At 48.3% G+C, this 15,317-nt stretch overlaps 2 protein-coding genes across 17 annotated transcripts in view; one reads left to right on the forward strand and one right to left on the reverse strand.

The window, feature by feature from the left end:
• PXK (PX domain containing serine/threonine kinase like) overlaps positions 1-7,249 on the forward strand; it is a 100,802-nt gene extending 93,553 nt beyond the window's left edge. For 3 of the 13 annotated variants that reach the window (XM_020968941.2, XM_020968942.2, XM_020968954.2), the window contains 2 exons: positions 4,033-4,062; positions 5,879-7,249. In XM_020968941.2, the coding sequence (XP_020824600.1) occupies positions 4,033-4,062; positions 5,879-6,084 (236 nt within the window). In that variant the 3' untranslated portion in view covers positions 6,085-7,249. Of the gene's footprint in view, positions 1-323; positions 362-4,032; positions 4,063-5,878 lie in introns of those variants that run through there. The other 10 variants (XM_020968943.2, XM_020968944.2, XM_020968945.2 and 7 more) reach the window with 9 other exon arrangements.
• Positions 7,250-7,923: 674 nt separating this feature from the next.
• Positions 7,924-14,316, reverse strand: PDHB (pyruvate dehydrogenase E1 subunit beta). Of its 4 annotated transcripts, none has more exons than XR_002321065.2 (10): positions 13,135-13,939; positions 12,938-13,045; positions 12,793-12,855; positions 12,664-12,699; positions 12,217-12,502; positions 11,319-11,429; positions 10,693-10,784; positions 8,860-9,001; positions 8,269-8,470; positions 7,924-8,124 (listed from the first exon to the last, which is right to left on the reverse strand). XR_002321065.2 is itself a non-coding variant. In XM_020968957.1 (10 exons), the coding sequence occupies exons 1-10, from the start codon at positions 14,259-14,261 to the stop codon at positions 8,325-8,327; spliced, it is 1,086 nt and encodes a 361-aa protein (XP_020824616.1). In that variant the 5' UTR covers positions 14,262-14,316; the 3' UTR covers positions 7,924-8,324. The 4 variants fall into 4 exon arrangements, 3 of the variants coding, with proteins under 3 accessions (XP_020824616.1, XP_020824615.1, XP_020824614.1); XM_020968957.1 differs by lacking the exon at positions 13,135-13,939 and adding exons at positions 14,079-14,132; positions 14,214-14,316 and having other exon boundaries at positions 7,924-8,470; XM_020968956.2 differs by having other exon boundaries at positions 8,287-8,470.
• Positions 14,317-15,317: the final 1,001 nt, after the last annotated feature.

A 15,317-nucleotide genomic window follows, 5' to 3' on the forward strand; every position in this document is an offset into this window, starting at 1 on the left:
CTTGAGATGAGATATTTTTGTGGAATAATTCTTATTCTTCTGAGCCCACAAAAATAAGATTTTACCCATTCCAAAAAAGGAATGCTCAGACAATGAATTGATTTATCAATGATTTTCTCCAATACTGAAAGGACCACTTGAATGTTTGCAGACCAATGAATGATTTTGTTTATCGGATTCTGTCCTGGTTTAGCAGGGGGAGTCACCGACATGTCCCTCAGTCTCCTCTTGCTGCCTCTAAGTGTTTGATTGATGATACTAACGTCTGAATACTGACTCATAACCCCTCTTTCTCTCTTTTTCTTTCTCTTTGCTGTTTTCAGTAGAGCATGCACCATTTTGAAGGTGAATTTTCGGTAAAGTAAGCTGATCATGATTTCTCTAATTTTAAAGATGCTCCGTTTCTGTGTGGGAAATGTAACCTCGTTTTCCTGAATTGCTTCTACACTGAGCAAGATGAACAGCAGGGAAAGCGAATTAGAAGCCAGTTCCTTGTCTGGGACAGTTCATTGAAATACAGCATCTTTAAAAAAAAAATAAGGGACTTCATTTGTATTCGTCCCATCCTCATTACAGACCTTGCAGAGTTTCCATTTTCACTCTGACTGTAGCTTTAAAAGAAGTTGTTAAACCCTAACATCAGTGGCTAATTGTCAGGCCAGTGAGTTACTGTGCTCTATAGGGCCTTGGCTAAATAAATTACCATAGATTAATGGGCCCAGGGAAACCCACTGTCAGCCCATTTCCTCAGATAGCCTCGGTACTACATTGAGACAGCTTGCCTTATTCCAAAAGATATCCTGAGTAAATAGGTCCACAGTCTCTTTCAGTGAAGTATTTTTTGGCATTTTCCAGATTTCTTACAAAGAAGTCAATCCTCCTTCACTCTGGCCTCAGCCCTCCTGTTCTAGTCTCAGCTGGGTTGCCAGATTAATTCCCATCTGACCTCTTCTGAAAGAGGCCTCTTGGTGGTGATGGGTGGAGGAGTGGACTGAGCAAAGGGGGAGGATTCTGAGAAACAAGGGCTGACGTCCTTCTCCATGACAACTGGGGAATGATACGAAGAGCCCAGTGACTTGAGGGGCACAAAGCAAGGCACATAGGCGAGGTCTCGCTTGCTTCCCAGTGCTGCCCCCACGCCTCTTTGTGAGATGTGAGAATGGAGTGCTCCAGTCCAGGGCAGTCCCATCCATGGGGGGGTCCTGGCTGCTCGAGTCATTGGTGACAATGGAGAGTTGCTGGTCATCCTTCTCCATCAGTCATTCTTTCATATTCCTTTGAGATATTGTTAAGTTGCCCTGGATGGTCTTTAATAGTTATTCTCGGATTGGAAGCCTTGATTAGCGTCCACTTAGTATTTTAAAAACTGCATGCCCATACTATGTGGCTGTCCTAGAAATGAATGAGGATAAGGGCCACCCAAAGAAGTTTGGCTGTCCCCACAGTGAGCATCTTCCTAGTGTAATCACACTCGAAGGTGGATCTGCTAGTGTGGGATTGGGACAGTTTGTAAGTGCATTCAGTGAATCTGAAGTTTCCAACAGTGTCAAAGAGGGCATAGTGTGTGACTTTTATTGTAAAACAATCTTCCCCCCTAAAAAAAGTAGCATCAAAATAAGGCCCACCATTGCCTATTGTAGGTAAATGAATGGCCTCTCTCCTGGTAGACTCTCTAGCTGGACAGGATGAGTTTTTGTTTTTAAAATTTGCCGCTAAATTTTGTACATGACCAAACCACACTTCCCAACAAGCAGCCAGACAAGTCTGTTCCCTGAAGAAGTCATTTGTTGATTGCGGAAAGGAAAGACTCTGACTGGACGGAACCGCCATTGACGCTGTAGGTCAGCCTCGCCTAGGTTAGCTGTTGCTGGTGTTGACTTTAGTTACAGGGCTGGGACGTTCTTCCGGCTCCGCTTTCCTCATCCTGTATCACCTCATCCATCGTCTTCCCATGCTTCTCCGAATTCTCCATACCCATCCTTCTTTTTGGTTCAGCAGTAATAGTCCATCCTATAATTACTGTTCCATTCTGTGATTGGACAACATTCCCTCATCATCTGGTGCATACTTCGTGGCCGGCTCCCTGTTGAGTGAGACACAATCAGTTTGGGGTGGAAGTTGGTGGGAACGTCCAAAGGCCAACCAGAAACAGAAATACGAGAGTGAGGGTCCCATCTTTGTTTCTTTTCACTCAAGACCCTGAGGGGCTCAGTGAAAGTGAGTGGTTGTTTTTCCTTTCCTCCTCGGGCTCCTGCTTTGTGCTGCCATCTTTCCCGGCACAGAAGATTGCCTCAGCCCAGGGCCCGGGCTGATCTCCTTGGGGACTCATGAAGCCCTTTGCTGGCGTAGATGGCCACAAGCGTTAGACCCACCCCCTCAGCTGCCCCACAGTCCCTTCCTTTGGGGCCCTCCCCTTGTCCCCCCAGTGCCTCACCTACTTTCTCCTGATCAAGGGGACTGTGCCGGGCAGGAGGGTAAACAAACAGCTACTTGGAAACCTCAGACCCTTATTTTGCTCCTGTTCTCCATGGCATCCTCTCATCCCACGTCCTCCTGGAGCCCTGACCCCCTGTGACCTGTCAGCCCTCTAGCAAACCTGGGCCCATGGGGGGGTATGTGGTGATTGGCTGGAGAGGCAGCCAGGTTCACATCCTGGCTTTGCCACTTCCTGGCCAGGTGGCCTTAGTCTCTCTCATTTCCTCTTCTGCAGAATGAGGGTAGGTCTCCATGGCCTCCGAGGCCCCTCCCAACTCTGGATCTGGGCTTCTCTCTGTGGTTCAATAAGTACAGATGAACAGTTCAAGGCCCAGGGCCTCTGGTCAGAAGTGCTATTTCCATGTGTCCTGGGCCTTTTCCCCTACAATGAGCCCTTTTCAGTTGGTGGCCTTGGGTAGTGCAGAAACCCATGAGAGGCTGGTACTGACTTAGCCTGGGCTGCAAATGTGAAAGCCAGTCACTGGTGGCTCCGTGGGCACTAAGCCCTGCTGAGGGCCAGAGTGGGCTCCCAGGGGGCCTGGTAGGCTTATGGTCCTGCTGGACAGATCCACTTAGACAAGCTGGGCAGGACATGAGCCATGAAGGGTTGCTCTGCCTCCCTCAGCAAATCTGTACCTGCTGAGTCTTTGAAAAAGATCTGAAGGCCCTCGGTAGTGGGGGATGGAGGGCCTATCTGGGGGACCTGTTTTCTCCTATGTGGATTCCCCATTAGGGATGCAGATGAGTAAGTCCCTCGTGGCCAGGGTTGCATGTCAGAGAGGAGTAGCTTTGAGACCACATTTCCCAGGCTCTGGCCAGGCCTATTCTCCGTTGTGCCCAGCTGGACCTTCTCACCTGGTTAAAAAGCCCATTTCAGTAGTAACCGTTTGATGTCCCAAAAGTTGGAGTGCAGCAGTAAAGCGTCCATGAGTTTGAACCCCCTGTAGAAGCAGGGTAGCTTCTTCCCTGGGCCACTTCCCATCAAACATGGCGACATTTCATTCCTCATTCATCACTTATCTGTTGTCTAGAAACAGTGGTACTGGATTTGAGTTTGTCTTTGTCTCAAAGCATTATCATTACATGAATAGATAGAGACAGATGGGGATAACACCGGTCCATCAGGCACTGAGCTAAGCATGGCGGTGCAAAAAGAGGCCCAAGACAGATCCTGCCCCCCAGGAGTTTATAGTTTAATGAGGAAGGCAGCAAACAGATATATGCCAACAAGCTATACCCTGGATAAAATGGAAATAACTAAGAGGGGGTGGGGAAGGTTTCCTGCAGAAGGTAGGTGAGATTTTAGTTGGAACTTAAAGGAAGCTGGAGAGTTCTAGACGCAGGGGCAGGTGAGAGTGGTCCAGGCAGAAGGGAGAGCCAGAGAGAGTGCCCAGAGCCAGATAGTAGATGGATAGTGAGAGATACAGAGATAGGTAGATAATAGGTAGTGCATTTATTAAGGACTTACCTGGTGCCAGGTACTGTCCTAAATGCTGGGCATGCAGATAGACACGAGGAAGCAAGAGGGTGCATTCACGTGTGATTCTTTCATTTCAGCCGTGTTGTGGGTAAATGACGTCACTCAAGGTGAGTGCTTCCCAGGTGGGAGCTGTTGCGTGTTGCTAGCCCCATGCCCTATGCTTGCTGGCCCTTGTCTCCCGAGTCCCGCTGGAGTCCTCATCTGTCTGCATTCCACAGTCACACCTTTGGTCCTACATTATTAGGTCTCAATTGCAGTCAGGCAGAAATGGGAAAAATTCTCCCATTCCCTGCTTCCGTGCCTTCCCAGGGTTGGGGGAAGAGGTTCATGCCGCCATTGTGGGCCTCTCTGTGTATTTTACATGTGGGTATGCACCAAGGACAGCCTGACCCACAATACCACTGAATCCAGGGCATTGCCCTGTGCTTTATTGGAGGGTTTTCCTGCATTTGCTGATTTTGTTCTGAGTGGGAAAAGATGTTTAGTGTATAACAGGAACCCCTCAATACTTCAAGAAACTGCAGACCCCCAGAGCCCTTTTTTTGACATTGACTGCAGAATCCCTCTCATTCCTACGTTATTTGGTGCTAAGGTCCGGTCCTCCAGTGACCCAAAGGGACACCTGGCATCTGACAGAGTCCCCCTTCCAGCAGGCCAACAAGCCTCCTCTGAGGAGGGAGAAGCGCTATCCAGCTGGCTGTGTGCACGGCCCTCCTGGCTAGAGGCACCGTTCAGAAATAGGCTATTATGTTGCTTTGTTATGGGGATGTCTTACAAGGGCTTGGCTTCTGAGGGAGAAAAAAATAAATGCTCAATCATTGAAAAAATAATTTTTAACAAAGCAAAAACCAGCCCCCTTTCCTCCAGAATGACAAAATGTAGTATGATTATCCCCAAGAGGCTTCCTGTAGGTCTGGTTTAACTAGCTGAGAATGCTGCGGGGGTTGACACTTTGTGTTATGGGGCAGGTTGGGCACTTTTTAGGAGTCGTGGTAAAGTTGCCTATCGATAGAGGGACATTTCCTTGCTGGAAGCTCCCTATGTCAGTGACGTGACAGACCTACCACGTGTCTCCCCCGTACCCCAGCAAAGCTGTCAGAGTGCCTTTTTAGACAGTGATTGTCACCAGCCACCAACCTACACTGAAGTATAAAGATGCCAGTCCTGAAAATCATAATAGCTAGCATTGACGTGACAGTGCTCTAAAGTTTACAAACATTATCATCCCCATTTTACGTATGAGGAAACTGAGGCAGGCTTGCCCAGGATCACACAACTAGTAAGTGCCTAAAGCTGAATTCGGGTGTCTTGTGCACTGTGCCACATTGACATCCTTCAGGGACTGCCTCCAGAGCACAGAAATGACCTCTGTAGACTGGATTGTGTTTAGCAGAGGCATTGGAAATTGTCAAAGGGGGTTCCCCTTTGGTGATGGTCAGTCTTGGCATTGACTGATTCACATGTTCCTTTAATCTTCCTGGCCTCAGTTTCCTCATCTGTAAAATGACAGGGTTGGACTAGATGGCCTCTGATGGCCCTTCCAGCTCTGGGTCTATGATCCATGATCCTGTGAATTACGTGTGTGTGTGTGTGTGTGTGTGCGCGCACATTTACCATACTTGTAATTGGATTGGTAGATGTGCAGACAGATCAGAGCCATCTCTGCACCTTAGAGTCTTGGAGAGTAGTTAGAGGCACTAGGTTAGGTGACTTGTCCAGGGTCACACAGCCAGCCATTATGGGGCATAGGCAGGACTAGAACCCAGGCCTTCCTGACTCGACCAGCTCTCTCCCCACCACCCTTCCATCATGTTCACCATGTCGGCTGTAACACATCCTTCTTGGGGAGTGGCTGCAGCCTGACCATTCATGCCACTGGTGAGCTCTGACCTATTATTGACTGTCATTTCTTTACCTCCTCAGGCGTATCGGCATTACTGCCACCACCTGCACCTCCCCCGGGGGCTCCAGCGCCTCCCCCCATGAATGCACCAACACCATCACTTTTTCCGCCTCCGTCTGTGAACGGTACCAGCCGAGGAGCCTTACTCAGCTCCATTCAAAATTTTCAAAAAGGTACTCTGAAGAAAGCCGAAACCTGTGATCACAGTGCCCCAAGGATCTACTGAAGTGGACTGTTTCCAGTTGGCTGCCATCTTTAGTTTTCCCCTTTGACACCCCCCTGCGCACTCCCACACTTGCAGGTAGAATGACTGACGAGCCAGGAGGGGGGCACTGTGCAGATGACCACCAAGCATCTTTCCAAGAGGGCAGTGATGCGGCAAGGAGTTGGTGTGAATGGCAACCTCGCTTTTGTCTCTGGCATCCTTGAGTCATCAGTAGTTCTTTCTACCAACCGAATTAGAAAGCAGGGCAACAGTGACAGTACTCTGATCATGGCAGCAAGTGTACTCTGTGTTGTGGTCCCACCTTCCTCCGAGGTGCAGTGAATATCGTCTGTCCCAGAGTACTTTCCAAGCTCTCAGAGATGCCTTCCGTTTTGTTGATTCAGCTTCATCTCTGCTATTTTCATAAGATCACTTGGCCCAAAGCACAGCCTGCGGCTGGGTTTAGAAAATAATCTGAGCTTTTGATTGGCCCCAAAATAACTTGGAAAATGGTGGATGTCTTCTGAGTTCTAGCAGGGACACTTCCGAGGATTTGGGGTTGTTCAAACAGCCCCTCCAGACCCCCAAATTGCCACTTTCTAATTAGGATCTTTTGGAAAAGGAACAAGGCAGAACATTGATGGGACTCATCAGATATACTTCTAACATTTTACCCTGAATCAGCTGAAGACAAGGCAGGGTTTCTTGCAACACAAACAAATTTAACATCTTTAAGAAATGACCGTCTTGGAAAAACTGAACATAAATACATCTTACGTATTCTTAATGTTATTGATTTATTTGAAAAGATCCTTTATTTTATGATTTGCTTAAACCTTTAAACAAATTGCACTTTAAAAGATTATAGATAATCCATTTTTGAATTCAAGTATACATCAGTGTTTGTTACTATGCAGAGAATGTCATTGTGTATAGTTTCATGTAACCTGTGATATATATTCAGTTGTATTTTTTATTAAAGTAATAAACCATGTCAAGGAAACTTGTCTACATAGATGAACTAGGTATTTCAAGACACTATACCTTAAGGATTCTTGGAGACACCATTTAGTAAAAGTGGAGAGATTTGTACAGTATTTTTTTCTAAATTTTAGTTTTCCTTTTTCATGTCCTATTTTCCTGTCATTTCTTTATTAATAAAAGCTAACTCCTACTGTAAGCAAGATCTTCCTTTTTCACATTTCAATATGGCTTCAATGTACATGCTTGTTTTAGGAATTCCTGGGAAGGACAGTTCTGGAAGTAGATGTTTTTAGCATTTCTAACACAATGTCAAAAATACTAACATTGCCTTGCTCTGGCAAAACGCAAGACAGATGAGTTGGGAGCAGCTTTAAGGCAGAGGAAGCATTTTGGAAACCAACTGTCTCTGTGTTGGGGGAAAATGGGGTCTTCTCTCCCTAAGCTGCTGCCCACTTTCTAGCACAAACTCTGTCACCTTCTCTTTTTCCATATATGTAGGATCCTGGGATTTAAGGGCCACTAGAGGTAGACTTAGAGGCCATCCAGTCTAGCCTTTCTCCAAAAGGAGGTGTTATTTTAGGCAATTCTGATTTGTTCTGCTGTTTGTTGGGAATCTTAACGTAAAGAGACTTGTGAGTCTGCTCATAATTAGTAAGCTTGCCTTACCCCTTCTAGGAATTTAGGCCTAGTTAACAGTTTGTTTTTGACTTAAGGGAGGGATCCCTTTAAGTTACACAATTCTGGGAAGTGTTGGCTCTCGACTTCCTGACCCCCATCCCTGGCCTGGTTCTTCTTTCTTTATCTCCCAAAACACTGAAAATTCTCCTAGTCCCTGTGCAGTAATTTGGGACCGAATAATCACCAAGACACCACCAGTGACTGGAACCAGAAGGCATTTATTCCTCATCAAAAGAGAACTTAATTGAGGCAGATCACGCCTTCCCTCTGTACAGAGAAGTTAACTGTCAGGCAGATCCTTGGCCGGGGTTCCTTCAAAGCCCCCAATGCATCGTCCTGTTGGTAACGGAGGCAGAAACATTCTACTGAATCGTTTTCTTTGGAGCAGAAATAGCTTAACTGTAAGAGACACAAAAGGGTGAAGGTCTCAGGACTGAGATGACCCCAAGTGCTTTGATGCTGTCCCCCACACAAAATGGTACCCAGAGGCCTTGTGGCTCCAGACCGGTACAATTACGCATGTGAACCGACAGGCATCCTAACCTCTGAAGCAATAATTACACGCAAGAAATCCCAGGGACTTCAACGTCAAGTACAAATTAGATATTCAGTGTTTTCTTGGCTGCAAAGATGATGTCCTTGACTTGAGGGATGCAGTTTTCTTCCAGGATCTTTGCATAAGGCATAGGAACATCAGCCCCGGTGACTCGGACAGCAGGAGCATCAAGGAAGTTAAATGCAGGACCTGAAACAATGGAACAGATGCATGAAGGCGTGACCAGATAAAGTCAACTGGGATTGAAGTTACAGGACAGGTTCTGCCACCTCATTTTCCTGCCTAAACTGGAAGCTTGAAGCATCTGGCGATGCTCCCCAGTCTCACTGTATCCTGCTTTCTGAGAGGTATCTAAATTCAGCAATCATTGATTAAACACCTACTCCCTATGGGAGAGATACAAAACCCAACACAGTTCTTCTTCCCGAGGAGTTTCCATTTTTCTGCTGGGGGGGTGGGGGTGAGGTGGGTCACCCATGGTGAGCCTGGGCAGGAGACAGCACTCCAGGCACGGGTGCCACGGGCAGTCAGATGCCATCCCAGCCATGCCACCGTCCAGTGCTCAAGTGTCTGAATACCTTCCATGATCCTGGCACAGATCTCAGCTCCCACCCCAAACTGGGGCCAGCCTCCTTCGATGGTCACCAGGTGATTGGTCTTCATCACGCTGAGCTCAATGGTCTCAATGTCCATCGGTCTAATGGTACGCAGGTTGATCACCTAAAACACATGATGATCTTTTCATTTTGAGTTGTCATAAATTCAACATCCTTGTTTGGGTTCTTCCCAATGCGACCTTATTTTATTATTAAAAGCTTAATTTGCTCACATTGTAGCTCAGCTACAAAGTGCAGAAGCCAAACTGTGACTGCCCCTGACCCAACAGCTTCCTCCCACTCCCACTTCAAGTCCACAGACAAATAGCAACAGACACTTTGAGAGTATTCTGCCATGTGCCAAACACTTGAGATGTTCTCATTTCATCCTCACGCCTCTCCAAGAGGGGTTCTGAGAGTACTGTGCCCATTTTACAAGAAAGGAAACAGAACTCCACAAAGCAAGCTCATTGCAATTCCATTCCATCCTAGTTCAGGAGAACTAGGCACACCATTAGCGCACCATTACTTCAAAGCCTGAACAATAAGGGCACCTGAAGGCCCCGGGCACAGGGCTGCGTTTTTGGGATACACCCAGACGAAAAGGCAGAGACGGGGACCACCTCTTCAAAATGAGGGGGATGGGCCAGAGGCTCTGAGATCCTTATGGTGGGGAAGGATGGAATCAACAGACCAGCCAATTACCTGGGCAGCATAAGCAAGGATGCCAAGAACAGCAGAGGATCAGGGCAAAGAGAAGTGAGGGCCAACGACCCATTTCCCCAGAGGCCTGGGAGTAAGAGGGTTCCAGGTGATTAGAGGGGCCAATAGGACCTGTTCCCCAGGGAAGCTGGCCAGGCTCCTTTCGGTAGGGGGCCTCTCCCGCTAAGTCCAAGAGAAGGGGAAGGACACAACTAGGTATCCTTGTGGGGCACATCTCCATGGGGGCCAGGACCAGACAGAACTTGATGTGCTGAATGGTGGGCAGGTGAATGGAGAAGGGTGAGAGACAGGGACCAAGTCACCCAGGGCTGGAAGGAGCTGGAGGTGGAAAATATGGAAAGATGAACCAAGAGTGAAGTCAACTACTGTCATGGACAAGAGGGTTCTGACTAGAAGAAATGGGAGGGAATTCTAGAGAGGATGCCTGTAATTAAAGGAAGACTTCCACAGTCTTCAGTCAGATAAGCGTGGAAGGGATTTCTGCTGAGAGCAGTCCCTTTACTCCCTGAGGATCCGAGCCACGCCTGGCAGTGGGTGTGCCATGATGCCTGTTCTGTGGTGGGCTCCAAACTTGAACACCTACATTAATGCCTCAGTCTACTCAGTCTTTAAAAAACCAAACCATGGTCCCAAAAATGCAGGAGCACAGTAAGCGGGTATTTGCTGTAAAAAACAATGAATATGATCAATTCAGATACGCATAGAAAGAACCACATGGACTGATGCAGAGAAGCAAGGACAATCAGGAGAACTGTGGGCATGATGACCACACCAGTAACAGATGTGGAGACACAGAGCTGGCGGCATCCTGACAGGGACCACGTGTGGTTCCCCAGAGAGTTCTGAGACATGCACACCCTCCTCTCTCTGCTGGGGGGACGGGGGTAACAGGTGAGGAAGCCTGCACACACTAACAGATGAAGGGAAGCACTGGTCACTTTTGTTAAACTGCCTTTTTCCCCCTCTTTTAACATCTTTGTTACAAAAGATGGCTTGCTGGGTAAGGAAAAGTAGGGGAAGAGACATCTGGAAATGATTGTGACGCATTAAAAAGACATAAATCAAACAAAAATACCCCAGGTATTAACCTACCTCACATTCCACTCCCTCTTTAGACAGTATAGCGGCAGCTTCCAGACAATGGCCAACAGGTCGTGAGTGGGAAACCAATGTAATGTGGGTTCCTAAAATCAAGCAGCAATAGATAAGAATTAGGTCACTTAAATCTCACCTCTTATAACTTTTAGGAATTTTTGTTTGTTTTAATATCTGAAAGTTAAGTCTAGTACAATGTGGAATATAATGTGCTTCCTGAAAATGGAATGTCCCTGGGATAAAAGTTCTTTCAAATCTACTTAATTTCAAGCAGTGAAAAAGCTGACTAGTTCAAGAAATAATAACTAATATGCAGTGCTTTACAGTATTTCATTTGATCCTCACAACAACCCAGGGAGGTAGATGCTATTGTAATCCTCATTTTACAGTTGAAGAAACAGGCAGACCCAGCTAATAAGTGTCTTCGGGAGGCTCTCTCCACTGTGCCACTTAGCCTCAAATAAAAATACAACCACGCTTGGGCCCTAGAATCTTTCTACTGAAAATTCAAAAGAATTACCCCAATAAATGATTGCTTCACTTTTTTTATCTACATGCAATTTTATTCATGGGGGTAGGGGGATCAGGGTCAGGATCTGGGAGGGATGGTATGAGTTTTTTACCTTCCCGTTCTACTTTAGCTTTACCAATAGGAATCAGGAAATCTTTTGACTGAGCTTCCTCTGGAAATTCAAAAGGAACTCCATACATCAGTTCATTTTCCAGCACCACAACTACAAAACAAACAGGATTAAACCTAGATAAGAAGGCGGTCTACTATTCCAGCCCAGGAGGGGGAGGGGACAGGAGTCACCTGGGCCTCCTCACACCAGGTTATTTCTTCTGAAAACCCCACTGCCCCACCCCCCCCTTCCTAGGAGAACTGAGACACCACAAAGGATAGGGGGAGCCCAGACAGAGCCCGGCTAAAATGTGCAGGGAAATGTTTGACAAAATACAACAGAGAATGTTAATTGAGATTTTCTAAGTCCATGTGAGGCCTACAGGGACCTGAGGGATTCCAAGTCTTGTTTCCAGCTAGTTTCAAACAAGCATCAAGGAGTTTTAACGATGACTGACTACTTACTCATCATGTATTTTTAGAACAAATCAATGACATTAACTTCTAGAAAAGTTTCACTTAATAAAGCTGTTTTATATGAGGACCTCAATTGTTCATAGTTTGAAAAGACAGCTGAGCTTAACGGCTTATTTACATGACATTCCTCTTGGCTAATCCCACTCTTCTGCTTATTAAAATTAAAGCATGTCAGAAATTCAGAAATGCGAGGGATCACAAGCCGGGGCAGGTGCAAACAGCTGTTTTCTCTGTTTAATGAGCATCAGGATGTTATTCACATTGGAACAGGAAGAAATCAAGATCCAAAACCAAAACTAGTTTCTCTCTTCACATCAACTGATTAAAACCAGTTAAAGGGACTCAGTTCCATCAGTAAAATGTGCCGATTTTACTGTATAATTTCTAAGATTCTCTGTAAATCAGAATGAAAAAGGACACACCTGGATTATCATCCCGGATTGCTGATTTCATAAGTCCTTTTGAATCCTCTGCACTCCAAGGACTGACCACTTTTAATCCAGGACAGTGCCCATACCAAGCTGCAAAACACTGCGAGTGCTGGGCAGCCACCCCAGCCGAAGCACCATTAGGTCCCCTGAAGACAATGGGCACAGGCTGAAGCCCACCTGACATATAGTAAGTCTTGGCAGCTGAGTTTATAACCTGGTCAATTGCTTGCATAGAGAAATTGAAGGTCATGAATTCACAAATAGGCCTCAATCCAGCCTGTTAAATTAGGGGGGAAAAAAACCCAACATAACTAAGCAGTTTAATTAAAAGGAAAAAAAAGTATCAACTACCACAGCTGTACTACATTAAAGCAATTTTCAAAAGACAAAGTTAAAAAAACCCATTTAGGCAAGTTTTAAGAAATGCCTACTACATACCATAGCTGCCCCCACAGCAATCCCGGCAAAGCCCATCTGAAAAAGCAAAACAGAGCATGAGTGGAGAAGGCCGGAGAGGCGGTCGCGGCGCACGCTGCCACCTCCCAGCGGTCGCACTCCTCGCCTCACCTCGGATATCGGCGTGTCGATTATTCTCTTGTCTCCATACTTCTTCCACAGGCCTCTGCTGACCTGTGTCAATAAGAAGTCAGACCCAGTTACCGCAGCGCGCGGGGAGATCCGGCCACTTTCCGCGTGGGGCCACGGACATTACCTTGTAGGCACCGTCATACTGCGCCACTTCTTCTCCGAGCAGAAAGACCTTCTCGTCCCGTTCCAACTCTTCATCCATCGCCTGATTCAAAGCATCTCGCACCGTCACCTGTTGGACGGGCGGAGACTAGGTCTGAAGCAGCCCGGGACCCCCACGCCTCTCCTGCCCACCCAGCCCCGCGAGCCACGAGCCCCAACCTGCCACCGAGGCCAACCGAGGCGACGTCCCGAGAGCCTGGACCTCGGCCAAGCAGAAGCCCCGACCAACAATCCGCGCCACACCCAAAGCTCTGGGGGCCACGAGCCGTCATCCATCTGGGGTCATCCCTGGCATCGGGCCTAGCAGGAGCTTCTCCCCCGCCCCAATCCGGGGCAGAACATTGGCTTTTAATTAAAGCGATTAAACCGGTTATAAGCTTGTGCAATGACAAGGCTGCGGGCAGTTTAACTTCCATCCTACAGCTGGCGGGACACACGCTAAAGGAACTCAAAATGGGGAGGTGGGTCTCACCCAGGCCTCCCCTGGGTCACTGAGTACCCCCAAGGAGGAGTGGGGGCTGGGGGAAGCAGCTGTGACCAGGAGGCTCTGGCTCGGGGTCTGCTTTCCTTGTCCAGCCGAGGACCACTGGATTAGCGGGGTACGGGGAAAAGTGGATGCCACGGGGGTTAATTGGACCTTTTAAACTTGTTCATTCTCATCTTCTGCATTTGTGCAGGGTTCTAGTCCTGGGGGAGGCTAGAGGGAGAAAGGGGAGGGGAAAGAAGGAGCATTTATTAAGCACCTCTGTATGCGGCCCGCGCTAAGCACTCATGGGATCCTCGACTGCTGCTTAGCGCGCCCAAACAGGGGCAAGGTGACTAGCCCGCGGTGCCAGAGGCAGGCTGAGGACAAAGACACCCCGCCCCGCCCACCGATGAGGTCCAGGCCCTGCAGCCGCTTCCCGCAGAGCCTGTCCTCAGCGGACTTCCACTCGTACTACCCGAGGACGTTGAGGCGGGGCCAGGGCGGGGGCGGGGAGGGAGCGCAGCAGAGGTCGGCCCGGTCGCGTCCCCCCCACGCCCCCTGACGCAGGGGCCCAGTGCGCAAGCGCGGTCCCGGCCTACCCCGCACCCCGACCGCCCCTCCCTCCTCATCCCGTTACCTGCAGCGCCGCGGGCGCCGAGCGGTGGAAGCGCCTCCTCAGCAGCCAGGACACCTGGCGGGCGGGGAGAAAAAAAGAGGATCAGTGGGGCGGAGGGGCCGGGGCCAGTGCGGGGGTCGACGGGGCTGCGCTTACCTGCTGGCCGCAGCCGGCGAACCCGCTTCGCACCAGCCCTGCCGCCATCTTGTTCGTGTCCTCTACCGGTGACGGAGGATTGGCCTAATGCCAACGGCGAACCATAGCGTGGGGACGGGTCGGCCCCGCCCCCGCCCTCGGAGCTGTCCAATCGGAGGACGAGCTGTGCGCGTGCTGTCCTCCTTTCCCTCTTGGAGGCGGAGCAAGGGCGGGGCCCCAGAGCCAGCGTGAGGCTGGGATTGGCGCTCCAAGTTCTCTCCCTGGCTACCGGAGGCGTCTCCTGATTGTCTTTAAAACCAACTTTATTGACAGCCTCGGGGCTGACATGCAGCGGGCACGCTGTGTGCCCTTTGGCCCCCGACGTGCTGAAGCCCCAGCCTCCTTCCTGCCCCGATGTTTGGTTGTGCTTCCTGGGGATCCTCTTTGTCCCGCAAAGCTCCTTTCAAGTCTCTGACTTTCAGTTTTCTGATCCATACAATAGATAATGGATAATTCCCCAAGCAGTCGACCTACCCTGGATGTTTGTTGTGGGATGCAAATGAGCGCGTGTTTGATAGTAAATATCAGCAGGTGAGGTCAGGTTTGATTGTAAGTATCAGCAGAGACCCGCCCAATTGTACTTAAAGGTTGGGAGAGAGTCAACCAACAGACATTTAGTTTTTTAAATTCAATTTTACTTTATTTTCAATTCCTAATTTTTCCCTCCAACCCACTGAGAAAGCAAAAAGCAAAAAAAAAAACCCGTTACGAATACATGTCAGGCAAAACTAATGATCACATTAGCCGGGTTAAAAATAAATACACCTTTGCCCTCTGAGACTGTTGCCTCTCTATGTGGAGATGGTAGTCTTTTTTTTTGTGAGTCCTCTGGAATTGTGATTGGTCATTTCTATGATCAGAGTTCTTGTCTTTACAATGTTGCTGTTATTATATAGATTGTTCTGGTTCTGCTCACTTCACTTTGCATCAGGTCACACAAGTCTTCTCAGGTTTCTCTGAAACCATCCCTTGCAAATAGGTAGGGAAAGCTTAAAATTACACTTAGACTTTTGGGATGCCATGTATACAGAATACCTTCATCTCAAAGGGAGGAGGGCGGGGCAG

This window comes from Phascolarctos cinereus, unplaced genomic scaffold (genome assembly GCF_003287225.1).
Source record: "Phascolarctos cinereus isolate Bilbo 61053 unplaced genomic scaffold, phaCin_HiC Scaffold_4;HRSCAF=312, whole genome shotgun sequence".
Taxonomy (NCBI): domain Eukaryota; kingdom Metazoa; phylum Chordata; class Mammalia; order Diprotodontia; family Phascolarctidae; genus Phascolarctos; species Phascolarctos cinereus.